General features: G+C 36.4%; 1 protein-coding gene across 17 annotated transcripts; it reads right to left on the minus strand.

Moving 5' to 3' along the window:
- Positions 1–238: 238 nt before the first annotated feature.
- On the minus strand, positions 239–27,884 carry ZBBX (zinc finger B-box domain containing). Of its 17 annotated transcripts, none has more exons than XM_038183963.2 (21): positions 27,749–27,884; positions 22,270–22,403; positions 21,745–21,836; positions 20,547–20,634; positions 19,615–19,728; positions 17,708–17,801; positions 15,407–15,455; positions 15,154–15,263; positions 10,452–10,619; positions 9,779–9,953; positions 8,498–8,618; positions 7,858–7,994; positions 7,515–7,630; positions 7,121–7,227; positions 5,960–6,129; positions 5,136–5,383; positions 4,215–4,374; positions 3,510–3,665; positions 1,554–1,790; positions 1,068–1,206; positions 239–457 (listed from the first exon to the last, which is right to left on the minus strand). In XM_038183963.2, the coding sequence occupies exons 4-21, from the start codon at positions 20,612–20,614 to the stop codon at positions 382–384; spliced, it is 2,445 nt and encodes an 814-aa protein (XP_038039891.2). In that variant the 5' UTR covers positions 20,615–20,634; positions 21,745–21,836; positions 22,270–22,403; positions 27,749–27,884; the 3' UTR covers positions 239–381. The 17 variants fall into 17 exon arrangements, with proteins under 17 accessions (XP_038039891.2, XP_071898604.1, XP_071898603.1 ...); XM_072042503.1 differs by lacking the exon at positions 27,749–27,884 and adding an exon at positions 23,388–23,721 and having other exon boundaries at positions 20,547–20,629; positions 21,745–21,833; XM_072042502.1 differs by lacking the exon at positions 27,749–27,884 and adding an exon at positions 23,388–23,721 and having other exon boundaries at positions 20,547–20,629.

Below are 27,884 nucleotides of genomic sequence, written 5' to 3' on the forward strand. Positions count from 1 at the left end.
CCAAACATCTGCTCTAACATTATTTTGTAAATACTGTTCTTTTCAGTTTTCCATTTAAATAATACTTTGTTTTGGCATAGAAAACATGGAGTTCAGTTCATTTGATGCCTACCTAAAACCCTAAACCTTTTGATACAACAGAGATGCAAGTTCAACACTAGAATAATAAATAATACAAGACTCAAGTTTTCTATTATTCTGTTACTTGGTTATGCCAGGAAAAAGAGTCAAAACCAAGTGATTTTTAACATTTTTTTTATTCACAGGTTTACAAAATAATCTTTAATAAATAATATCAGCAGCATTCAAGATACCTCTCTGTCTGCTTCTTGATTTCATATGATATGGAAAGATAAAAATTACATTAAATTCTTTGCATGTTCACTGTAACGCAAGAACCTGTCGTTTATCCTCTAGAATTTCTTCCTTATCACCCATTTGGCCTTCATCACAGCCCCTTAAAAGAAATACACAACAATGATTATTAGCAGCTCAAATTCCTCAAGCTACTCTAGCTAAAGCAATTCAGACATGTTCACATACACAGAAATAAAAGGCAGAAAAATAGTTTTTACTGTATACATACAAGTATGCAAGTATACATAACTGCAAGCTACTATATTCATTATATCCCCCTCAGCTTTTATCACATATATTTTCACATCTTAAACAAGAAGGCAAAAGAACACTGTCACTATTAGGCCTAGGTATAGAAAGCCCACATCCTAAGATGAGTAAATTAGGAGCTTCTTTTCAGGGGAAAAAAAAAAAAAAAAAAAAAAAAGTTAGTGACCTAATTTTTCAGAATTTTCAGAAATTCCCAAATTTATAATTTAGGGTCTCAACAACAAAATATATCACTTTACTCTAAATTTGAGAGTACTGACTTAAAACACCAGGATACAAAATACCAGAACACAAAATAGGTCATGCTAACATTTGTAAACAGGATAAAAAATAAAATCGGAAAGTTAAGACTTTATTTCAGTACTGGCAATATGTTTGTTTAATATGCATATTAAGCATTTTACAGTATCATAAAAACATACTTGGGGAGTTTAACTTACCCAGGTATATCATCTCTGTTCTGGTCTTTTAGTTCCAAGTTTTTATGGAAATCTGTAACGTTTCCACATATCTTCCTCAAGCATCTGCTAGAAGAGGTTACATCTTCAGAAGTTAAGCTGTAAAGTTTTTCTTGTGAACCTGAAATATTTTCAATTATTTCAGTAAAAAATATAAACAAAAAATTCAGTAAACAAAAAGTTCAGGATACTTGTTTGAAAGAAATCCATGCTCTGAAAGAGTACCTATCATATTCTTTAGATTTCTCCAACAAAATTGAGGAAAGTAGAAAAAAAAAAAGGAAAGCTGCATGACACAGTTTGCTTCTACTAAATTAAGGGTAGGCTGAAGTATGATCAAAAAGAAATAAATCAATCTTCAATTACATACGTCCCAATATCAGTTAGATCTAATAATAACAAAATAAATGGCTACTTGTTTTCATTACAAGAATAAAAGGGGAAAAAAAAGGCAATATTGCCACTTACTTGCATAACTTTGTAATTCTTTTTCCAGAGTAAGTAGGGCTTCTTGGTCAGCAATATATTTCCAATGATCCTCATCTTGCTTAGTTACATCAATGCACTCATGCTTTGGTATCTCACCATCAACTCTAAACGTTTGCATAGGCGAACTCTTTGGTCTTGGCTGAATATTTTTTGGACAACTTCTAGTCAGCTTATGCTGTAGCATATCTGCCGAATGAGGTCTTTTGGACTCATTCCCTGAAATCACACAAAGTCACAATTTCTAACAAAGTGGTATATAAATGTCATTTTACCCAAAATACAAATGTACAGATGAAGTTATAAAAATCACCTAAAATCAAAACAATCACCACAGAGCTTCTACCAAGAGCTTCACCAAGCTTCTAATTTTATTTATATATCTAAATAACCAGATCAGAAGTCCACACAGGACAAAACATTGAGCAAAAAATTTGCTGCAATCTTCTTGCAAAAGAAAACTTTACTCCAATCACTTTTTAAATTCTTAAATTATTTTAACAGGTATTTTAAAAACCTCAAAATGGAAAAAAAAAAAGGCATAATTTTCCTCTCATATTTAAAACAATATTTCATAATAACATTCATAAAAGCTCAAAGATTTAGACATGCAGATTGTCACTAAAAAAGAGAACTTCTGTTATGATAGGTGTTACAAGCGTGCCTTGTGCAACTGGTGGTTATGTTGTCAATGTATTAGCAACCACATTTGACATTGCATTTAATTTTGTAATATTATCAATGCTTACATAAAACAGTAGTTTTAATGAGTGAAAATATGATTTATATAATCAGAAGAAAGGCAAGAACAGTTATGAACAGCCAGTACAGACAAATCTCAAACTGTGCTTCTTTCTAGCTGGAACAAATCAGACTGATATTTCCGTGACTGTTCATATTCTGCTCATTTAAAGCACTGCGAGACTGTGAAGAACATTTATAAAAGAAAAACGTTATAAAAGTATTGGTTAATGTCTTCCTATTAGCAGCTGAATCCATCATGGTGATTTAAATATCTGCCAAAACTCCAGAACGCCTGCAATATTAATGGTTTGTTGTTTGTTTTTCTGCTTCTATTCACCATATGGAACAAAAAGTCACCTGTCAGTTCCACATCTCTAAACATAAGAACAGGGGGATACATTCTCTCTTTTTTTTTCCCCTCTATGTGTTACTATCAATCCCCTAATGGAGTTTTTTGAGGAATGTTTTCTGAGTATTATGATGAATTAATGATGAATTTTTGATAGTTAAATCTTTGGTAAAAAGGTTTCTTTTACAAAGGCTGAATTCCTATGTAAGTGCCAATTATAAGTTTTCAAATGATTTCATCATAAATTCTGTAAAACTTCACACACTTTGCACTACATTCAGGAGGGGGAGACCACAACAGACATTGTGGTATGTAATGAAGAGGAATACACAAGCTCTATCAAACACAAGTTATAGGCATGTCTCCTGTTGAATAATACAACTGAAGAAAGCAAATCTTGAAATATTTGTTTTCATCTCTGGGAAGCAGCAGTTTGATTACCAGGCCTGACCACAGCCATATCTGCTTAATGGTGGTGCATTATGGGGAGTCACACACTGCGCACTGACAGTCGCATGCTGTTTTACAGATTTCAACTTAATGTTGTTTTCTCTGAAATAACGTAAGATTCTGTGCTGTCAGATTCTGCCTTATCAGTTGTTGCCATTCAAAAGACTAATTAAAAATTGAAAGATTCCAAAAATATTTGTTATACATAAATATTACAATCCTAACAGAGAAGAAGCCAGTGCTATGACTCCCATCTCACAGGCTTGAGCACCTAAACTGAGTAGATCACTAAACTATATTCTTTGCTTAAAATAAACAAGGTAACAAACATCCTTAAAAATAAGTATCAGGAAAAATAACCTGTTAAAGTAGGGTCTCATATTTATTATCCTTACCTGAGTATGATCGGCACACTACCATCAGGGGAGAAATTCTATTTTGAGTCTCAAGACCACTTGAAGATCTGTTCAATTGACTTTCTATGACACCTTGAACTACAGAGTCATCAGCACATTCACTTAAACTCCTGTCAGCAACCCACTTCTTATGTCCTGAAATAAGAAGTATTAGAGGAAAATCTTTGTTGATTTTGTGTTTACACATATTTACTGTTACTACATTTTCTGCATTTAATTTCTGTGATTTAAAGAAGTCATGCATCAAGTTTTCTGCACATAATATAATCAAGCATATAACAATAATAATTTTTAAATTCAAGTGATATACTAAATCAAATTAATACTCATGTTTGCCAATCATGTCACGTGTTGTTTCATATACCATTAGAAGCAATAGCATTAACAATGCCTTTTGGTGATGTATATTATGCACAAGGAAAAGCAGAAATTTCCAGAAATACTGGAACCAAATTTCCAGGTGATACAGAGAAGGATACAAATGTATGGCTCTAAATTAATGTGATTTAATAGTGGTAGTGAATTTGTTTCATCTTTTCACACCACCAGTTGTGTATGCTGGCATAATTGTTACTCCAAAGTGACTTCTAAAAGTAAGCTGGATTCAAGCTACATAAAGTGAGGGGTGTCTTACAGTGGCAGTGATAAATAAGTATTGTGTTTGAGGATTTCATATGCCATTACCTGGAAATGGGATACTCCTTTTCATTGCGCTTGAGTCAGCAGGCAGTGAAGAACTTGCTTCCAGCGTTACTTGTTTAGGGTTTACGCCTACAACAAAGAAACCTTCAAGTCCCCGATACTGTGGAGAAGCAGATTTCTGTATTTTGGATACATCCTGTAACTTGAATAAAACACAAACAGATTAGAAACAGGAAAATGCTTCATAAATTGCCCTGGAAAATTTATATTCATAAAATGCTCATTTTATAAAACTTAGAATGATTCTGATAGCCTAGTGTAATGGATATTCAAAAGGCTGGTGGCTTTACATGATACAATGCTTTCAAATCCTATAATCTTCCATTGCTAACTTTGCAAGAGTCTGAGTCTCTTCTTCTGTTGACTGACTGTGGACATTAGAAGTGGCTCTTTGATTGTTAACAAATATCTTTGTAAACATCAGCTAAAGCAATACAGTGACTCTAAATCTAATGTTCCAACTTTCTCCAGACTTTTTTTCTTTCCACTTTTTTTTTTTTTTTTTTTTTTTTTAACTGAAAGAACATTTTGAATATTTTAGATTAGGTAAGTGTATCAACCTTGATACTAACATGGGAAGGGCTATTTTATCTTCTCAGATAAGGTCTTTAAAAAAAAAAAAAAAGTATCAACAGAAGACTGACAACACAAAGCAGAAGGTATGAAAGCCTCCATCCCCTTAGATGAAATATGGAAGCAATAACAATCCTCTGAAGAAAACTACTGTTGGTTGCTTTGAGGGATTTTCTGGAGGAAGATGGGAAATAGAGGTAGAGTATTTTGTGGTAACTATATCACTGTATCTCAACCAATTCAGCAGCAGGGTATGTTCCTCATGATAACCTGGGAAAGTAGATTAAGCTACAGTTTATATATCTTTAATTGCTAAGCATAACATTTTACCGCTGAGGACGTTGTAATTACAGGCATAACCAAACTCTGGCTGTTGCAGCCACCATCCAGTTCTTGTGAATCTTTATCATTTTTCTGCAATTGTATCTCGAAGAGATAATTGTTGCTCATTAGTTCACTAGGGTCAGAGGTCTTCTCAGGTAGTTTACAGGAGCTGAGTGATCTTCCCGCAGTCTTTAGTTCGATAGTGTCCTTTTGTTCTGCATTTCTTTCAAGAACACTGCAGACAACCATTTTTTCTACAAGAGTAAAAACAAAATTGTGCCTTTTTTTTTCTTAAATGGAAACTGCTATGAATTACAATCTGCAAGTCTACTATATTTTATGAGATTAGAATACGAAACCTCCATTCAAGCTTTATATTTTAATTTTCATAGGGCTTTCATTATGGCATAAAATAAAAAGAACAGTTAATATTCATCAGCTTCCTGACTGATATCCTGAGATGCTAACATACCCAGACCAGTCTTACCAGCTAGCAGGACCTGTTCCATATCTAATGCATGTGTTCCCATACATCACTGTTCATGAAAAGAGTAAATCTTGATAATACTCTTAACATACTTCCAACTAGTCCATGATAATACATTTCACAGTTACCATTATAGTCTAGGTAGAGTCAACACAAAAACTCCAATAATGGCAATTTTGAAATATTTCTTTAAAAATTGTAATAATGGTTTGAAATACATTTTATTAGACTGTGAATAATTCTACACACTGCTTTGCTTTGTCTATACAAGACATAGCCATTTTACTTTTTATCCTGTGACAAAATAGTAATTTATATAATAAAAACAGTTTTCAAAATTTACCATGCAAAATTTCTTCAGAAGAAACAGGATATCTGTCAAGAGGAAGATGCAAAAGATACGGAGTGTCAGCTGTGGCAGTTAAATGACACGATGACTTTCTCATCGTGCCCACAGTTTCTTCTGGCAAAAAGTCTAGTAGTGTGTTGTTCTGACTTGCAACTGCTGGAAAACTTTGAAACAGACGAAGCAGGAAAGATCAGAAGAGCAAAAGAAAATATAGCACATCTTATCATGAATATATTGTGGCATGCCAGAAGAATCACACATATCATTTAAAATGACAGTCAATATTAGGGCTCTAAGTTTCATCAGGATTTACAAAATTAGTTATATGAATGTCAGCACATAATACTGACATGTTACATATTTGTCTGCATGTAGTCCCTGCTCCTACTTAGTTAAGAGCATACAGAAGAGTAATTTTACCTTTAATTCCAAACATATGAAGGAATATATCTTAGACGGTTTAACAGGAAGGAATATATCTTAGATGGTTTAACATTTGGAGTGATCAAGCAAATAAAATAAAGAAATTTCAAAGTGATATATCTCCAGTTACAGACAGTTAATAGTATAGTCATCATATCATTAGGTCACTCAAATGACAAGAAAACTAAGCGAGAGTAGATTTAAGTTGGATAATAGGAAGCAAATATTTACTATGAGGGAGGTGAGGCACTGGAATAGGTTGCCCAGAGAAGTTGTAGATGTCCCATCCCTAGAAGTATTCAAGGCCAGGCTGGATGGGGCTTTGGGCAGCCAAAATCTAGAGGAAGGTGTCCCTGCCCATGGCAGGGGATTGGAACTGGATTGGATTTAAAGTCCCTCCAATCCAACCAGTCTGTGATTCTATGAAATGGTAGAAAGAACAACTTTCAAGGACAACAAACAGCATTCAGACAGTATCTTGGAAGAAATGTAAAGGAAGGGAAAGTAGTAACTGACAGTGTCATGACTCTGCCAAAGACTATGTCTTGTGACGAGGATGAGCAGACATATATTTTAACCGTGCTTTAAAACAATTTATAATCAAGGATTCTCCCCATTCATATGAAGTATGATTGTCTGCAAAGAAAAGAACCTGCTATTTAGGAATATAACTAAATCAGAAGTTAGGATTACTTCCTTTTCTGTTCCAAATAATCTCTGTATTTCTCATACCTTTCAAACTCTTCAAGTGGTTCAGTTTTTCTTTGGTTATTCATTTCTATAGCCCCAGCTTCCGTCACCAAAAAGTTACATGATTCTTCCAAGTTCGTGCAATAAGACTAAGTTATAAAAATATATATTCAGCAATTGATTATGATTACAAAAAGGAATATGAACTCAAGTGATTAAAAGTGTATAGATTTTTTTTTGTATAATTACTATACATTCAGAGTCCACGGACACAAGAGAAAACTATTGTAAAAGGGAACAGGTATGTATAGATAGATATATATTTTATTTAGAAACTATTTAACTGTTGTTAATTTAAGTTTTTAATAGATCACTACTTGAACAAACCATTTAAGATCACTCTGAAGATTCATGAAGTTCTTGACTACATACTTACATCATCAAGAAATTCAATTTTCAGAGTGGGCTCTGCACTTTCAGGAACAGTTTCAGGAACAGTTTTAGGTACCAGCTCTCTAAATACAGATGTCCAATATCTCTTCACCTCTTCAACTATGAAATATAATTAATTTGATGCATTTTTTATTTTTTCTCACCTATGATACACTTATAAAAAGGCAAAACTTTTATTTTTCTACTTTCTTCTTTATTGTTACTCTTTTTTTTAAAGGTAGAAAGGGCTTAAGTAACTGTTCAGAAATCATACTCAAAAAAAAATTCCCCCCAAAATATTTAATAGCTAGTTTCAATTAAAAAAAAAAAAAAAAAAACTATTATACCTGTTAAATCATTGACATCATCATCATCATCATCTCCTTTTTCACCTCCTCCAATCACAGCCTGATGTGGCACTGTCTGTGTTTGCATAGGCCTTAAATCTTTAATGCAACTACCAGATATTTCATCAACAGCAGCTCTAAAAAAAAAATGAAAAGAAAAAAAAAAAACAGATTAAAAAAAAAAAAAAGTCTTTTTATGTCATTAAAGAAAATCCACACTATTTACTGCATCAGTATTTACCACTGCTAAAAAGCAGCAACTCCTAATTTCCGTGCAATGACCTCACACCTCAGGGACTAACAAAGTAACTCGTCTATATTTATGGAAGTATCATGAAGATCTTCCTTCTTTTTCTCTATAAAACTCCTGTAGCAAAAACAGACTTCCAAATATCATTATTGCTCTTCAAATTCTACAACACACCGATAGCAGAGAGAATCTCTCCAAATATTCCCTCTGCTGTAATTCTGATACACGAAGTCATCAACTCTGGCTATAGTTAATACTTTTTAAGATCAAGTACTTTGTCACCTTAATTAACTCTTGGTAATATAGCTAATATTAAAAAGTTTCAATGCAATTTTGTTAATGCTATAAAGCGTTTCTGACCTTCACCAGCACCAGCAATTTCTACAATACCTTCTGTATTTCTTAAGCAAGAGTTTCTCCACGTAGCTCAGGCCACCCTCCTTGAATTGAATTTGGAAACGTTCTTTCACACTAGTCAGATTGGTCTGTACCTCACAAATTCCAACAGACTCTAGTAGAATTATTAAAAAAAAAAAGTTCAAATTTATAAACTTGCTATTTAGATACATTATTTTTGAATGAATGTCACATTAGTAGCTTATGCCTAGCTAAGTCTTTGCATAATTCTAAAATTTAAAGTGTCAGGATAATTCTAGTAGACAAAAAGAAACAGGGAGTTTGGAGTCACATAAATAATTTGCAAACTTGTTTGGATTTACTGGATTCAGCTGGAAAGAATTCACAGACTGTCAGAATCTGCAGAAAATATGGTCTTCGCTTAGATTTAGATAGGACTGCATATCTAAAGGTTACCCAGCTTCTCCTTTTACGACTAAAAGGTCAGTAAATAAATTTCAAGACACACATAAATATTCTACAGATAAGCAGCAACATACGCAAGCATTCCTTGCACCTAATGATATATAACAGATTTCTCATTGCACCTGTAAATCCTTTGACATATACGATTGCCTTTAATTCACAGAAATCTACTTTCTAGATGCATGAGATCTTAAAAAACATATTTACACAATATATTTAGCAGTAGCACTAGCCAGTAAAACCTCATTCCTTGCAACTTCGCATATAAAAGGAGACTACTACAAACTGGGGAAAGCCAAAACAGTGCAGGGGGGAACAACGGTATTGTGTATTTTTGTACAAAAATCCAAGAATGAAGACAATGAATGAAGACAAATGAATGAAGACAATTTGCACAAATCCAATCAGACAAGAGTTATTTTGTATTTTTCCATGAATACTTGAAGTGATTGCATCTTTTCACTGGAACAAAGAAATATTAGGAGCCTGTGGAATGTAAACAGAAAATATACTTTGATACAACATACAAAGTCCCAAGCCACGCACGTTCTTTGTCTTAGTTAAAAACTTGGACTTTATGGTTTGGCATTACCATTCACATTAAATTCTTAAATGAGAAAAAAATGCTATAGAAAAGTATAGACACAGATTGAACAATCCGGCTAAGGTAACAGTTAATTACAAAAATTCTAATAAAACAACAACATGTACATTATATATATCTATAAAAAAAAAAAAAAAAGAAAAAACATTTACTACTCTAACAGAACACCTATCTTCACTAGCTGCTAACTCATCAAAATGGCCACTCAAGTTTTTAATGTGCAATTAAAATAGAAAAATTCAAACCTGATAGGACCTTGCCAGCATGCTGTTCTTTTCTGTGATCACAACTACCATTTCTCCATCGAATCAAAGCTTCCTGAAAAGACTTTGCAGATTCCTCCTCATTAAATGTACCATTTAGTAATAACCCTTTGTCCTGATCGTCAAGGCCTGTCCAGGCTGATTCCGAGAAGAGTTCCTAAATCAGTTCCACAACATAATTAATACAGCACTTCTAATGATCCTCTCCCCAGTTACATAACAGCACCAACATTTTTATTATTAGCTATGGAAATGGAGCACCCTGTTTTCTGCCCTTAGTTTAGCTACCCTGGTAAACAGAGTCACTGTTTCAAGTGATCTTGCTCATGACTGAATTGCAATGTTCTATCAAGAGCAAAAAAAACAAAACAAACAAGCAAACAAACAAACAAACAAAAAAAAAACACTAGTATAAGCACATAAAAATATATATTTAAATACTTTTAGTAGGCAGAAAGCAGTAGTTACAGGTAGCCTACATCCTATGTATAGGATAGATATTATGCCCAGAGACATAAACAGAGGTTAACAGACTGAGCAAGTCTGATAGCCTGATCCCTCATTTGGTACAATGTGAGAAACCTAAGACCACTCTGTTTAAGATGTCAAAAATGTTAACAATATTTTTATTTTTTGTTTCTGAACTGTGTACTACCTCAGCACTGCTTACTGACACTGGCAAAGATGAAAATCTGTTTGAAGTGACCTGATGTTTGCAGTTTACTTTCTTCTCCTCATGATTAATTTTAGATTCATTCAGATTTACTTCGTTGGTGAAGTGATGGACAACTTCCAATTTTCCAAAATGCATATTGGCTTCTGTCTGTTGATAGAACATTACAAAACCTTTAATTTAATATAAATATAATCCAACTTTCCACCAAACAGCAAAACAGAAGGTAGCAAGAGAACTGCATATTGAAAACAGAATGATGGCAATGCAAACACATACTAATTTTAATAATCCCAGTGCAAAAACATGAACAAAAGTCAATAATCTGAATACTCCACTGGGTATGACACAGGACAAACCAACTGGAATATCAGTTCACACTTAAAAATCCAGGAAAGTCCTAGGAAGAACTAGATAACTGACTAAAAATTGCTACAGATCAAGAGTTTTGCTCCACTGGAACTTCACTGATGTGCAACCTATAGTAGAACCAAAAAAAAAAATTACTGTTAAAATGTAATATGAAGATTTTGATTACCAACCCTTGAATGATTATCAAGCAGTAGTGAAAATTATTTTATGTCAATCCTTTCTACACACAGAGAAAGGCCAAAAGGGAAGATAATTTGTCTATAAAGTCAAAGTAAAGCATAGCACATACTCTTACCACCAAAACACATGAGCAGAAGAGGTACAGGCAAAACGTTTAATCTTAAAGAGTCAAAGATGTCAAGCAGTCATTGCAAAACTAGAATTTACTCACATCTTCTCATTTCCACCTACTCTACACTATAATCGACCCAGCAACTTTGCAATTGCTGGTTACGCATTAAATGGTACTTTGACATACCAGCGAGCATGCCAGGACACTAACTGCTTCAAATAGCTGTTACTTGTTTCCTTTTGCTGTCTTCCTCTGTTTCTTATACTGCACTGCTGGATGAACAAGTTTCAATGGTTACTGTATGAACATGCATGTTTTGTCATGTTCCTTAATCATGATTGTTTTTTCACCAACATGTTGCTAAAACACATAAAGATGACAAACATATACTAAAGGAGAAACAATTAAATTTGTCTCTGTAATTGCCATTCTCTTTGTCTCATTCTGTTTTCTAATGCACATGCATCCAAAAGTACACAGCTAAAGATTGTGTTGATTTCTTTTTCACCACATGAAGAAAATAATCTTAGACTACAGTAGAATTCAGAAGTCACATTTGAAGGAAATAGTTTTTTTGACGTAGCTTTATGCAACTACTCTTCTTGAGAATGAACAGTTGCATTATGTATGGTTCTTTTTGGTACTCTAGCACACAGTATGTAGTAATTGATCAATGTTTGTAAGACTTAGCTTATTTGTTTAAACAACATGGCATTTTTATTCACATACTGCTCAATTGCTTCCAAAAAGAAGCTAGATTTTGCAATTTGCAAGAATTGCAAAGCTGATTTCAGAGAATCCTTACAAAGCTTATTTGTTTTGGCCTCATGTTAAACTGCCCAGCAGCTGAAGTCAGATGCTAATTTTCTCCCAGTATGATGCCAAACCAACACAGGTATCAAATACACTGATTTCCAAAGCAGCAATAGTAAGGGGACAAGAAAGAGAGGCAGCAGCATAAGTTTTTTTTAGAAAACACGACTCTAGATTCTCACTAGACTGACTGCCTTTAAATTTTCTGCTGTGTAATTTCTCTAAAAACATCCAATACTCCTCAATTATACAGCTAAAATTCTAGATTAATAATTGCAGAATCTCACTTGGACTGCAATAATCTTTCTCCCTACGAAAAACTGAATTATAGCTACTGTTTTCTATTCTAAATGCAAAAAAGCACTTTTTGCATCTCTGCAAAATTGCAGTGTTGTTTTGTTAGCTCCCTTTATTAATAGAAACAATTACTAATTAGTTTCAGAGTAGGATTGGAAAGAAGAGGGAAGAAGACAAGTAAAAGGGGAAAAAAAAAATCAAGACAATTAAGGTGAAACTCTCCTCACACAGATGAAGTGCTCACAGCACTCTATGACTCTCATTTTAAATCCTTGTATTCTTCCATCAAACTGCTGCATGACCTTTAATCCCCACAAATAAACTTCCAACATCTCAATTCAGTTTGTTTACCACTAAAAAATGAGATAAATAACATTTCCTTTTAAAAAAAGCATCTAAAAAAGAATGCATTACAAATGTCAAGATATATCATTGTTATCTTACTACTGCTACCACACAGTTCTCATTTCTAGGTTCAAAAGACCTGCTACAGTAGATTAAAAAAAATAATAATAATAATCCTAAAGAGCCTGCCTTTAAGTATGTGTGGTGAAATATTTTTATAACTCAGCATAACATGTCATGCCAAAAATATTATTTATTGCTGGCATTTCTATACTCAGTAGATGTTGTAACCTTCTGTAACTGCCTTAAATTCCACATGAATTTTTTGTACCAAATGATGTCATCTTTCTTCTGAAATACTATCAGCAAGTATCCTTTTGACAGGGATGTATTTATCAGACCAACAACTTTTATAATTTTCTGCATTAGTGAAAGAACTACCTCTCTAGGAAGAAGGAATAAAACAATCAATTTTTAAAGGAATAACAGGACACTATATCGAGTGATTATTGAAAAGCAAAATTTGTCTTTGTGAAAACCTCATATTGTAGAACAGAAAGAGTTACATTGGCTTGCACTCTGTCATGCCCCTACCAACATTTTCTCTATTTTTGTTAGCTTTTATTCTCGCAGTAAGGTAACCTTGATTCCTTCTAATCACAATTTTTAACTGTAAAAGTTACTAGTGGATAAGAAACTCACATTCAATAGTGTCAAAGTAATGCCTTTGTAACCTAAGATGTGATAAAACACCACCTTGCTATCCACCCGCTTTGTCTTCAAAGCCAGCGGTAGCACAGGAGACCTCCTGGGATCAGGAGCTGAGCGCTCTGAAGCACAGCTCCAGGTGAATTTAGGGAGGCGGGAAAAGCAAGCAGTAGTTTCACTCATCCCCGAAGCAAGGATGGGACAATTTCAAATATTTCTGAGGTGAAAGAGCTGCTGCCTCAGACACACACACACGGAACCACACTCAGGCCATCAGGGCGGGCCGGGCCGGGGCCTGCCCGGCGGCGGCAGCACCGTGGAGCCGCAGCGGCCCCTGGCGGCCCGGCCCGGCCCCGCCACCCCTGAGGGAGCCCCGAGGGGCTGGGGGCAGCCGGAGCCGCCCGGCTCCCCACACCCGGCCGCTGAAGGGAGGGGGAAAGGGGAAGGGGAAGGGGAAGCAGTCAAAGAATCCAAGGGAGCAAAACACAGGTGGCTTTGGTGCGCAGGGATCTTCTTGCTTTTGAGAACTAGCAGCTCCAAGTGTCCTAATTTGCCGTAAAAGTGATTCAAATATATTGTAGATGAAGATTACATGAAGAAAAAAAAAAGTACTGCATTCTTTAAAAGAAAGTGTCGTTTCCTCATTCAACAATAGATCTACTCTCTTTCCACAAACTACTTCAGAAATTGAATAATTGAATAGTAAGGGGCTATCATATTTTGGAGGCTAGGCTTTCTATGTACACTTTCTAAGAGGCAAACTCTCTTTATTAAATAAAAATCACCTCATACTCGATAATGCTAATTTCCACTGTAACATAGCCAGAAAATACCAACTCAGAAAGCAGCCAGAATTAACCGCTTGCCCTGGTGCTTATCAAAGTACTTAAAATTACAGAGTGTGCACAGACTATTCAATTTGCCCTATTTGCCTGCAACCCTACAGCTTATTTTAAACACGTGGTGTGGTCTTAGTCTTCTTCAGCTACATTCACATGCTGAGTCAATTAAAAAAAATACAACTTAAAGAAACTCCCTGTTAAAGAACAGATAACAGTTATTTATCTGTTTCTTTGCCATTCATGAGATCAGGATGTAAAACCTTCCTTTACCTCATGTGAACTAAGTAGTTATCACTGAGCAATCATAAAATTAACATGGATATAATCATATAGAACATACCAAAATATTTTGACATATAAGTGAAAAAAAAATTTACTGTAACTTCAATTCCAGCAAGGTAAGGTTATATTAAATAAAGTATGATCAAAATAGTTTCAAACATTTTAACTATATTTTTCCTTTTTTTAAATTGCTGTGCATCTAATAGTTGAATTTGGCACCTCAAATGGACCTTCTAAAAGAATTAGAGAATCCTTTTAACGACTTGCTTGTCCCAGCAGCTGAACAAAAGGCAAAAATAAAGTATAAAAATCTTGCATTAGCCTTAGCTTTTCTGGTGAAAAGTTCAGACCAGTGTTCCCTGACATTATAATTTCAAAGTGGCAACACTGTCATTAAAATAATTCCTTTTAATAAAAGGGCAGGAGGCAACTAATACAACTTCCATTAACTACCATAGTACAAGCACAATGTACAAAAAAGCTAGCACACGCAACACTAACATAACATTTAGACTTGCCCTTGTGTTTTAGGTGTATATGTACATATTTACATGAAGGAGCCTGAAAGTGAATCCCACATCAGATGACTTGTCTCTGTAGACTACATACAGTTTACAGCTTAGAAAAATCCAAGATAAATCATTTTGCTATACATTATAAGTACAACTAGATACTACTACACAGCTATTATGTATACTCTGTAGCAGCAGAATATAGTGTGTAATTTACTTACCAGCAGCCTGCTCTTAGTTTCACATTGTCCACATGCTAGCTCCTTCACTTCAGATTTCTCATGAGCTACAGAATTTGACATTCCATGCTTAAATGGTTCTTTCACTGGCTCTGGAAAAAAATATATATATATATGATAAAAATAAAAATTATTCCAATCTCTGATTTCCTCCTTATTATTTAATTGCAGCAACCTCCCAGAATCAAACACTATCAGAATTTTGTGAGTTTTAATTTAACAAAGATGCCTTTACCTTTCATCTGTTCTTTCAGTATTTGCAACTTCACTTTTCCTGAAGAAACCTATATGAAAAAATATTTATGTATGTTTATATAAACATTAAGGTATTAGAGTATGAATATTAAAAAGAAGCTTAAGGTGCTAATGAAAATGAATGCACATATAACTTATAAAATTAAAAAATTACTGTTTCTAGGAAAATAGCTAGGCATGTATTATTTACTAGGTACACAGCAAGTGTATTCCGCATGTACAGACCTGCAGAACTTTCGCAACCATAGTGACCTAACCTCAAAATTCAACCAGTGAAGTCATTTGCACAGACTGAAAATCTGTCCAGCCATCTGCACATATACCTACCTATAGACCTTGGGGGCCAGAAGGGAGGAATTAGATGGTTTTCATTCTGTTTCCCCTCATCATCCTTCCAAGATTTTGCACCCCAGTAACTGATCATTTTCAACATTTTTTTTCCTTGTTTTTTTCCCTCCACAGGGTCCACACTGCACCCTCAACCCTTTACCCCTGTGAATCTGCAGGCATTTTAATTTTGAAAGTTTTGCCTCTTCTCCTTTGCCAACACAGCTGAAATCCAAAGACTTTGAAGTAGTAACAGCTCTAAGCTACTTGTCTCAGAGAAGTGGAAGGAGAAAGAGGTGGGTTAAAGAAAACCCTTTCATTCCGATCCTCTCTCTTCTACTCAGAGGCAAGTAGGCAATTTTATTGAAATTGAGTGCGTTGGCTGAAAAAGACCTTCACACCAAACTGCTGCTGCTTCAAAAGACTTCAAATAGCAACTGTGATGGCTTAGTCTGAAGTTGTCATTGTCTGCTTTTCTTTTAAGACTTACACAGGCTTCATTTCAGCCAGTTTTGAATGGTCTCCCTTAATTAACAGCTCCCATTTCACCACAACATACATAGCATAGCTTCCAGAAAAAAAATCATAAAGCTCTCTTTTTATGTCCCATTCAGACCTATTGTGCCTCTTCAGACACATCAATGTCTGCTAAAGGAAATAGGAAGTATCTCTAAATTGAAGTAGTTTGGATTGGAAATCTCCTACAGATTTTTCACACTAATTCAGGGAATGAGTAAAAACCATCAGTTCTGTTATCATAATTGGTATTTTAACAGCATTCATGAACATCGTTTGATCGTGGATATACCTAATGCTTGCTTCCAGGATGTATAAAGCTTCAAGGACAAAAGCCTAAGCTATTAAAGTGATGATTTTATTTCACCACAGAAGGAAATATTGAGAGTAGGTTATTGCAGTTTGAAGTGATAACACTGTCTGAAAGGCTGCTTATAAATTTGACCAACTTTAACCACTTTCAGCTCAAGTTTCTTAAGACACATCTGCTTATCTGCTTAATATGTTTGGAGAGTTTCTGCAAAATTGCCTTAGCCATTTTAAAAAAGAAATAAGGAAATACCCTATTTTGTAAATATTAAAAAGCAAACGTCTTTCAATGGCTGACTAGAAAAGTTCTACACCCCTCTCCAGGGCCGAGCGAGGACCTCATAGAACAAGACTCCATTGACAAATTTAATCCACATTTCAAAATATCCAGTCGTTGTTGGCCCTTGTTAAAAAGAATGCTTCAGAGATCTGGTTAGCCTGCATTTGACCCATTAGCATCAGTCCTCAAGGGACAAATGTAGGAATCCTCCTGTGTACTATGAACCACATGACAAGTTGTGTTCCTCTTCTGTGCTTACTGAGAAGGAAGAAATGCAGAAGCATCTTAAGACATACAGAAGTGGGAAAAAAAAAAAAAAAAAGAGAGAGAACCACATTTCACTATGCCATTCATATGACAGTACTACTTTACACAGTGACTGAGGAAAAGAAAAAGATGTACCTGTAGTATTTTTAAATATGATGTGCCTTTCTCAGAGTTAATATCTGTGAAGATCGTAAACTTGTGCTCAAAACTTCACATGGAGTCTTTTATTACAGATTCACAATAGACACTAGACAAGGCCTAATTAATTTGAAAGACAAGCTCCTGATGACTTCCACCAGTACCAAATTAAACTCTTACAATAGCAAATAATCATTACTTCTACCAATTCAGTATCTATTACAATCAAAAAACAACAGATCACCAAACAGAACTTGATGTTCCTCCAGCTCAAAGGGAAACATAAGATTGGCATGGAAAAATAAACAGCTACAAATTCTACTCAGAATTGCTCAATCTTTTATTTTTACAGTATTTAAAATTACCATATTGTGTAGCATTAATTTTCTAAACCTTCTTTTGTTTAAAATAGCTTTATCTGCGAATATACTGATAGCCTATTACCTTATTATTTTTTTCTTTGCTTTGTGACAAAACTCGGGCTTGGATGGTCATTGGTCCTGCCTGTCCAGATTTCCAGTGATAAGCGCTTGATTTCCTATGAAGCAAGGCAAGAAAGAGTTTACTCATCATGTCTTCTGGAAACAAGAGAAGCATATACATTTTCTTCTGGGATTTTAAATAAGAACAGAGCATCACAAAAAACACTGGTTTATACGGTCACCAATTACCCATAACACAAGACCCTCCCTTCCACTGAATTTTAACTGATGAATAAACATGTAACAGAAGTGCATTTTAGATAAGTCTTCATTATCCCAATTTACCCTAGGGCATTCATCCAGCACAGCTGAAACACAACATCTTTTAACAAGCCATGCATACACACCTAAAATACAGATTTCAGGGAATGTCAGTTTAGATATTAACTACTATGACTAATGTGGAAGACAGTGGGGAAGAATTTAAGACTAAGGGAGGTGAGATGGTATTTTTCAGCTATAGCACACTGTTGCATAAAGGATGTTAGGACAGGTTCACTCACAAAGAGATTTATTAGCAGACTCCATAGCTGATGGCAGCCACCAACTCTAATAGTGAAGGTTACTTTGGGAATATATGACATATATTTATATATGTGTGTGTATATATATATATATACACACACACACACACACACATATACATATACATAAATTTAAAAGGGAGATGAAAAAGGACGGGGAAAAAACTTTTTTGGGGGGCCACATGAGAAGAGCAGTACCAAGGTCCCCAGAGGAACTGGTCATGAGGGTGTTGATTATTTTCAGCCTGCTTTTTCCTACTGCTGTATACTTTTCATCATTCCCGTTTACAGTGTTATTTGCACTGTAGTATGCTAGTTGAGCACAAGTTCTGCACATTCATGGGGTTTTAAGCTTCAATGCAGATACACAATGCATAATATTTTTCAGGTATTTAAATGACTATAATCTACCTTGTTTTACATTGTGTTTGGTTTCTTGTAAAATAATAATAATAATAAAGCATACAAAACAAGAAGGCAAACTTATTGGAGGGGAATGAAACAATCTTCCCAGCTGTGGTGCAAATGCCAATGGTTCCTATCATTTGAAGTAAAAACACCATCAGGGTTTGCAGGTACAAGGCCAGGAGAACAATATGGGGAAAAACAATGCCACACGCTATCTGGAAAACATTGCCTCAACAGCTCAATTAAAAGCTAACAGAGCTGCCAAAAGCAAGTCTTTAGAATTACCAAGACTAAGGCACTAATGTATCCAAGGCACTGCGCAACAGTAGGTGTGCCTCCAGGGTCAAAATACATCAGGAAGAAATACAAAGAAGCAGAAGCAGATGTTGCAGAGATTCACTAACATTTAGAGTGCGTCAGTAAAACGGCCAACGCTAAAAACTTCCACCCTAGCACTTGCATCATTACATTATGCTTACTTTCTGAGCCATGTTTTCCATCACACAGAAAACAGCTTTCCGAGAAGCTATACGGATGCATGCAAAACAGGATTAAAGCAATATTAAGAACAGGATCCTCTCCAGAAATGTCAAAAGACAGGAATAGTGCAAGAGCAACAACTTTTTGTATCCTTCTTTAAAACCAAGTTGACAAATCCAATGGCACATGGAAAAAAAGAAGAAAATAAAATAAGTGAGGAAAAGGGATCTCTGCCTCTGAAGGAATATCCCTGTTGGGAATTTGTTAATTTACTTCTAAAAAAACAAAGTTTCTCATGGGAGTTTAAAAGTAGCAAGTCTATCACTGGAAAAGAAAGATTGGAGAGAGGAGACTGAATACCATTGTGAATTCTACACTTTGCAAAAGATCCTGTCTGGGAGGGATGCAAAGGCAGCATCACATTGGATTCCATTTTTTAAACAGAAATTTCACCTACTTTCTCTCTTCTTTTTCTCTGCTCATGTTGGATTGCAGTTGCCGTAATTTCTTCTCCATCTCTTTATTCTCCATTTCTAACTGCACCTTCTCCAACCGCAATTCTCGAACAGTTCTAGAAAAGTTAAAATGATCAAATATGCAATAGAAATTATGTGAAAGACAGTAAGATAGCTGAAAGAGTTTAAAGCAGCAAGACGAAAAAAATTGTTATTAAAGGGAGGTCACCTTTCTGACTGAAAACAACAATGGAAAATGAATTGCAGGTCAGGTGCAAAATCCTTGCACCCAAGAATACCTCCTCACAGAGCGGTTTTTACAGTTCAAATGGCACAGTCATCCTATTTGACAGACAAGCTAAGTTTCTGCCAAGTTGCATGCCCTCTCATGATATAGCCATGGGAACAGAAAGATTATACAGCAAAACCCACACTGCTATAAAGATATTTGTGGTTTGTTGGTGTTTGTTCTGTTTGTTTCTGGTTTGTTTGTTTGTTTGTTTTTTTGTTTGGTTTGGCTTTCACAGTGATAATGGCTCCTCCAATATAAACTTATAGTGCCAATGTAAAGTGATGTAATTGTGTCTGTATTCAGAAAGATTTGTTGCTTAATGATGATGAAATGAACTATCCCAGTGAATGCTTTATTAGTATTTCTTTATATATGTTAGCATACAAAGTCATAAGACCTGTACCTTACCCAGAAAGTAGACTAAAACCTAAGAAAGAAGAAAGGCTCAAGCGTAAAAGCATAGGGAAAATACCAGAAGTGAAACGTAAGTGAAGGTTGTGAAGATTGCATGATCAATTTTATGTTTTAATGATAATTCTTTGTGCTCTTACACAAATAAGTTCTTCTACTTTAATGCTTCATTAAAACATATTGAAAATGCTGAAACAATATCTCTATCATATTCAGATAAAATGCACTTACTTTGCTTTTAATCTCACTGAGGTTCCACTTTTTGAACCTGGGAGTATTACAAAACCACTGCTGTTCATGATTCCCAGTACAATCTATTCTGAGAGAGAGAAAAAATTTGAATGATCTACGGTTAGCAACCTGTTGAAATAGGAATTTGATTGAAATTAAAATGGTAAAAATTTGTTACAAAGCAAAGAACTATTAATACACAGAAAGAGAGGAACAAAGAGTAGAAGCGGTTTATATGAAATTCAATAAAAACCTAAACCAACCCTAGATTAAATCTAACTGAAAGAAAAACTTTTTATTACATTTATGGTACCAGGGAAAATATTTACTTGTCTGTTTCTTTTGGGCAATTCCCTAAAGTTCAAAGAAAGCAGCTTAATATTAAACAAATTTCAGCTTTCTTGAACCAGACTCATAGAAAGCACAGAGAAGGAGAAAATAGTAACAATGGCTGCAAAACCATCTCATCTGATTTGGAATGACAAATGTCTTCAATCCTATACAAATTGATTCAAAATAGCATAATAACTTGCAGAGCAGACAGAGTTATTACCTACTCTCAAAATTTCAAGACAGTGATGTTTTAAAGATATTTTTTTCCCCAAGGTTGTAAAATACTCTTCCAACGAGCAGATCTATACAGCAAAGAGTCCAAAACAAAACTTAATATCCATACCCTCCCTGCACTTGAATGTTTGCAGTATAACTAGTACAAGCTAAGTAGGCTGCTGGAAGAAACATGCCAACACTCAATTTCAAGCACAGTGCCAAAGTCCAGAGACTTCCAGCTGACAGGCCATTTGGAAACTGTTCTTCAACGGTTGGCTAACAGATTCCAGCTGAAAGCAAGACTTAAATGATGTGGAGAAGCTTAGTATTTGAAATACATCAAATGTATAACTGAGCTCAAGAGCAAAAGTTCAGCAGTATGTTCACGCCTAAACCTGAAAATGCCCATTAGTGGCCATGCTCACGACACCCCCATTCATGAAGCAAAATGCACATCAATAGTGTATAACCTATGTTTAAAGCATCTGGTGGAACCTAAACAATGATGTTTCAGCCCGGACAGAAATGTCAGATGTGCTCACAAAACGTTTCTTACTGTGCTGGAAAAAGCAAGCGCTTCCTTCTTCCCCATCTTCCCAATAACAATTATTCTTTTATTATACTGTAAGATAAAATGAGATTCTATTACCTTAGAACAGAAGGTTCTTCCAGTGTGCTAGTGGGACTAGTGTAGCTAGACAGGCAGGATAATGCTCTGGTTTTGATGTAGCCTGAAGACTACTGAAAAGTAAAAATGGAGGTAAATGACTGGGGCCAGCTTAACAAGCCCAAGGAGGGAAAGACTCATGTCATGAACATTATTTCCATAAACTTTAACATGTTCCATTGGAAGCAAACATTTAAAGAGGTAGCTTTCAAGTTTTGATAGTGTCAGACAGAAAACAATCCACAAAGTTTCAAGAATATTGTAATATTGGTTGAAATAAAAGCATGAAGTTATTGATAGCAGGTGTCATGGACAGACAGCAGGTGATCATAAACCTGAATTGTTCCAAGAAAATATATGAACTCATTTAACCATTATTAAATATTAGTCAATTGTAATAGCAAATGGAACCTTAATGTTCATGAGAACAGCTGTTAAACATTGAATGTTATGGTCTCAATGTAAGAGTCTGAAAGTTAAACATGCACCATTTGGGGAAACACACACCCTCTTAAGCTTGTAGGACGTCCTTAAGTACCCACGCGATGGGCTGTGAGGACTGCCAGAGAACTCCACTGAAAGCAAGTTAAGTACTTCTGTGGAAAACCCAAACTGTAACTCCTCATAAACCAAGCCAGTACCTGCAAACAAAGTTGTAATTCAGAAACAGATGAGAGTTCCCTTTTTCTGAGAGGTTGTTGTCTGCCTATGGATCCTTTCTCTTTCTAACACATAAAACATTTTTTTAGTGAGGCAGAGAGTAAAGCAACTCATCAATGCAGATAAATCAAGCAGTAAATATCACCTCCTTTCTGCCTGCTCTCGTACACACTCCAGTACTCAAATTTCATCGTTCTAGCAGATTCCTCAGTGCTGCTAATTGATATGCAGCACAACTGAAGAAAGCAAAAACTGGTGCTTCTGCTAAATGAAGTTTAAGTCTGCAAAGCTAAATGAACACAAACACCGTCTACCCTGTATCTCAGCTTAGCTCAAATTTCTTCCTAATCAAATGATAACTTCATAACTTAAAACAGCTAAAGATTACTGCAGTTTATTTCTAAATACATGAGTTTTACTAGAGCTTATGAAATTCCTACAGCTTTTTCATATCAATAAACCCATAAAATCCAAGAAGATTTTACATGCATACAGTATATGTTATAACTTGCATCTAATTATCATTCCCATGAACACGGATTTCATGCTAGACTGAGTCCTGGCCATTTACCAATAATTCAAATTCACTATTCTTCATTTATTTTGAAGAATTCTTAATGTAACCAAGATTTTGTCTAGCATCACTCATCAGCCACCCATTTGAAGTTAATGTTATCACACACTGGAAAGGTGTCACAGGGACTGAGAAGCACACACCTGAGAAGCGAGTACCACCTGTGGTATATCTTCACCGTTTAAACAAAGAACTATGATTTCAACTTTATTCTAATTCCAAATACAGACCATGCTAACAGGATAGCCTCTCCATGCAGTCTTATCAACAAAAATCACCGAGGACATTTCGTGATAACCGCCTGCTCACAAGTGTCACAGGGCCCTGTGGGGTCCCTGCAGAGCGGGGACAGCAGGAGTGCATGAGGGGATGGAGGGAGGGCAGCACTTGCCTTGAGCAGCCTGGAGGCTCTGCCAGGCGAGGCTGTTACCCACCCCGTTACCGAAACAGCGGCCTTCTTTCTTTGCTCGTTTATTTCGCTACCGGTGGCTCTGGGGTTTGTTTGTCGTCCCACCTCCCGAAGCAAGGCAGCAGCAAACAGCCGCAGCCCTGACCTACGGACAGGACGCCGGGCCCTGCCCCGACACGGGCTGGGCTCCCCGGCCCCCAGCTTCCTCCCCACCGACCCCCGGCGGCCCGGCCCGGCCCGGTCCCGTCCCTTTCCCCGTCCCCGTCGCCGTTGCCGTGGCAGCGGGACGCGCGGAGGAGGAGAGTCCATTCGGCTGAAGGGGATTGCGGGGAGAGCCTACTGCCTGCAGGGGGGGGCAGGCGGGGCCGCGCTGAGGTGTCCGCCCCTCGGCAGACAGGGGCCGGGGAAGGGCTGTGGGGCCCTGGTCCTCTGCCATTCCCCATGGGGGCGCGTTGGGTTTTAGATAAAGTCACACCCAGGGCCAGCGCTGTGAGCTGCCCCATTCGGCAGCCACCCATCTGCAGGCTGCGCCATCCATCAGCCCTGCTGATATTTCTATGTGGGGCTCCAGAGCTGGAAGCCCCAGCTGCTGAAGAGCAGGGCCCAACCCTTGTGACACAGATCATAGAATTATAGAACAATTGCGGTTGGAAAAGACCTACAAGATCAGTTGGTCCAACCATCACCGTATCACCAATGTCACCCACTAAACCGTGTCCCTAAGCACTATGTCCAACCTTTCCTTGAATACCCCCAGGGATGGTGACTCCACCACCTCCCTGGGCAACCTGTTCCAAAGCCTGACCACTCTTTTTGAGAATAAATGCTATAATTTCCAGCCTAGGTGCCTGGGCCTCTCAGCTTCCCACCCAGGTGGATTAAATTTGGCCCTCAGGGTCCTCTCACATCAAGTAAACCCAGTGTTGGCACACACAGTGGCCACCAGGCCCAGGAGCCAAGAGCAAGGCCCACCAAGAACCCAGAGCCACAATAATACTTTTACAGCACTTATATCCACTGACTTTCCAACTTTTCAGGACATATTTTCTTCACATTTTTTCCCCACAAGAAATGCAGAGGCTTCTATTCGGTAAAAACAGCAATATGTGGCAGGTGTTTTTTACACCACTGAATGAGGTGATCTTTCTATTAACTGCCTTCCTCCAAGCAGAAGTGGTAACTTTAGGTACCCTAAAAAGCTTCGCAGCACTGGGATTATCTCAAATTGCATCTGACACAGACTTTCCCTGGGACAGGGATGCGTGGCTGTGCTGCGAAAGGAGGCCACATCCTCTTCACAACATCCATGCTGTTTCTGCCATAAGTGTTCCCATCTCATTTCAGCCGTGATACCCTAGGCCCCAACAAAGTATGTCTCATTTATGCTTGAATGTGGACTCTTCCATGTTTTCATTCAAAATTATTGTTCATTTAGAACTTCCTCTCTAGAAGAATCGATATACATGTACACTTCTTGCTGATTAGCTCCATACTATAAGCAGCTAAGCCTAAATCAACCTAGAGCTTCTAAGAACTTTTCATACAAGTTGTCCCATTAGTAGAACCCTGAGAACTATAGGGCTTGCTTGAGACATTTAACTTTTGGGGAAAGTTCTGTCTATGCACACACATCCCGTAGATCTGTGTAGCCCTAACATCACGTCTTGGATATTCCAGACCAGGAATTTATGTATCTGCCAGTAAGCAATAACCCCCGAACCATCCCCCCCAAGGATACCTAGAATATATGACAGGATAATCATGTTCTAATCAATCATGTCTTCCAGTTTATTTGCTTTGAGTCTAGCCCTTCCAATATTGGTGGCTAGACCATTATTTATAATGGATGCTCCTTTAGGGGAAAAAAAAAAAAAAACAGTCTTTACAGAAAAGCTGGTATTTCAGGAAGAAAAAAAAAAAAAAAAAAAAAAAAAACACTCTGTTTATGATCCAAGCCAAGCTTTAATAAGTGCAAACTACTATCTGTTTTAAATTTATGTACTCTGAGCTGTACTTCATCTGGAGAATTTGCATTTGTCCCATATGTAGTCAAGCTAGGAGGCACAAAATAAGTTACACAGTTTTTCTTGACTGTATAATCTGTCTGGCAGTAATTTTCCTTCATCATCTTGGTTACAGTACAGTTTTCAAGATTTTACTGTGACAGGCAATTTGTGTTGAGAGCCTGTGGAAACACATATGGATTTTTTGTTCTTGAGAAGGAATCATAGTTTGCATAATATGTGTAAATTTAAAAATATGTCCTAATGCTCTCTTCTCTGAAACAAATTTGGAGGTGTTTTCCGTTTCATCAAGGATGTTTTGATGAAAAAGTACAAATAAATTGATATTCATTTTAATAAAATAATTTCAAACTATGCAAACTGTAACTAGTTTAGGCTCTGTTATGACTGCACAGTGCAGGTGTTTCCAGTGCAATATATATCATTAGCAATTGCTGATGCGTATTCTGGACCATATTTGGAGCACATTTGTAGCATTTCAACACATTCTTTCCTGTAGGAAAATCCTAAGTAGCCACCTAAATACAGTTCTTCATATCACATCTTCTATAATGATGTCTTTCAGTAGCCTGTACATGAGACCGTTAATGTTATTCTAGATGATTATGTCTGAATCGCTGTTACAATGCTCAGGATTACTTTTAATTTCAAAGTTTCCACTCGGAAAAATGCAAAACTTTCAGTTTATATGTAAGATAACTTTCTGCAGAAAAATTGGCATTTGATTTCCAAAATTTAAGTGATTCATACTGACTTTGTGGGCTTTGGATCAAGTACTTTAGCTGGAAGAGTATCAAGAGCCTATTTTGTATGAGACTTGGACCATTAGATTTACATAGATGGGAGATGAAGTAATGCAGAATTTGATGCTGGCATTCTATACATCAACATATTTATGATTAGATTATTTACATTTCAGCCATTTTATGTGTCTTCCCCGGTGTTCAGTTCTATACTTTGTTTTACATAATTAGATCTGATTTTATGAAACATCATTTCATATTTTTGCATTCAACTTTCACAAATGCAGATCACATAGAATAAAGGAGTGGATGCATAGTTTCTCTCACAGTCACTTGTTTTGGAACATAAAGTTTATAAGGACAAAAAAACAACTGAAATTCAACTAAAATCCATCTGGTGGAGTTGTGCTATAAGTTATAAACCTTCTCTGTTTCTTAAGGCTCTGCCTGTTACCATTATCTGCCTTTGTACCCATACCGATCTTCTCAACAAGCAAAGACAGATTTGTTAACTTCATAGGTTTTGTCTATTCAATTCATATTAAAATATTGTGGAACATAATATTTTAAACTCTGTATTTAAAGACACAGTTAGAAAGAATACCTGAGCACAGAGGCAAAATAACCTTACCAACATTTCCATGCAGGGTTTAGTACCAACCCACATCCCTATTTTGATTTGCAATCCCTTAAATTTGTTTCGGTTTCAAACAAAATCAAATAACATTTATTCCTGTTGTGGAATAATTGGAAGCAGCTTTCACTAGATCATTACTGAGGAACTCTGAAACTGAAGTCATTTTTAAATGGATTTCCCCTGTAGTTTTAGGTAGGGTACATAGGACTTAGCACTCTCATTTCAGAGGCAGAAAGAGCTGGAAGACACGTGGTAAATAAAGTAAGGAAGTCTGTTTGGTTCAGTACTGGACATCTTACACATTGCTAAAAAACAGTTATTTGGGCCTTCCAAGTCAGCTCTCTGCGTCACATTGTCTGACCACATTTCCATACCATGAACAAGGCTCAACCCTTGAGACAGATGAATATTAAATGGTTTGTGGCCCTCAGGCTTGATTTGTCCGATTTTACTTCCACCCAGCCTCCTGCCGTTCTCAGAGGAGATGAGTCACTGCGTGCAGCTGCACGCCACTACAGAGAGGTGGGCTGCAGGGGGGAGATGCCAGAGGAGGAAAGGAGGCTCTGCTCCAGGAAAGATCCCATCCTCATCCCGCCTGCATAGCACCACATGCCTACAGCAGAGACTGATAAAAACATAGGAGACGCTGCCTTCTATGAAGGCAAGGTCCCAGACCCAAAATCCCCCTGCTGTGCTGGGGAGCGATAAGTTAGGTTAATACTCAAAATGAAGAAAATATCCCTTTTATTTATTTATTATTTATTTTCTGAAGATCCCTTTCCACAAGTATTCTTGCAGTTCAAATCCCAGTTTCATGAACCAAAAGCTGGTTTTAAAATCTCATATACCAATATTTGCAGGAAATGAACTTTAAATTTGCTCTGGAACAGCGTGGTCTCATGACCAGGCAAGAAATAGAAATAATTTTGTTTTATTTACCTGACCACGCACTTCTAATGCACTTCCAATAAAAGCAGAGTATTTTCAGTCTTCAGGAGTAGACCAGGGTAGTTATGAGTTGTGAATTACTTGTTCCACTTTGTCGTACAGCAAGAACCTTGTTTTTCCCCTTCCT

This window comes from Anas platyrhynchos, chromosome 9, assembly GCF_047663525.1.
Source record: "Anas platyrhynchos isolate ZD024472 breed Pekin duck chromosome 9, IASCAAS_PekinDuck_T2T, whole genome shotgun sequence".
NCBI classification, from domain to species: Eukaryota; Metazoa; Chordata; class Aves; order Anseriformes; family Anatidae; genus Anas; species Anas platyrhynchos.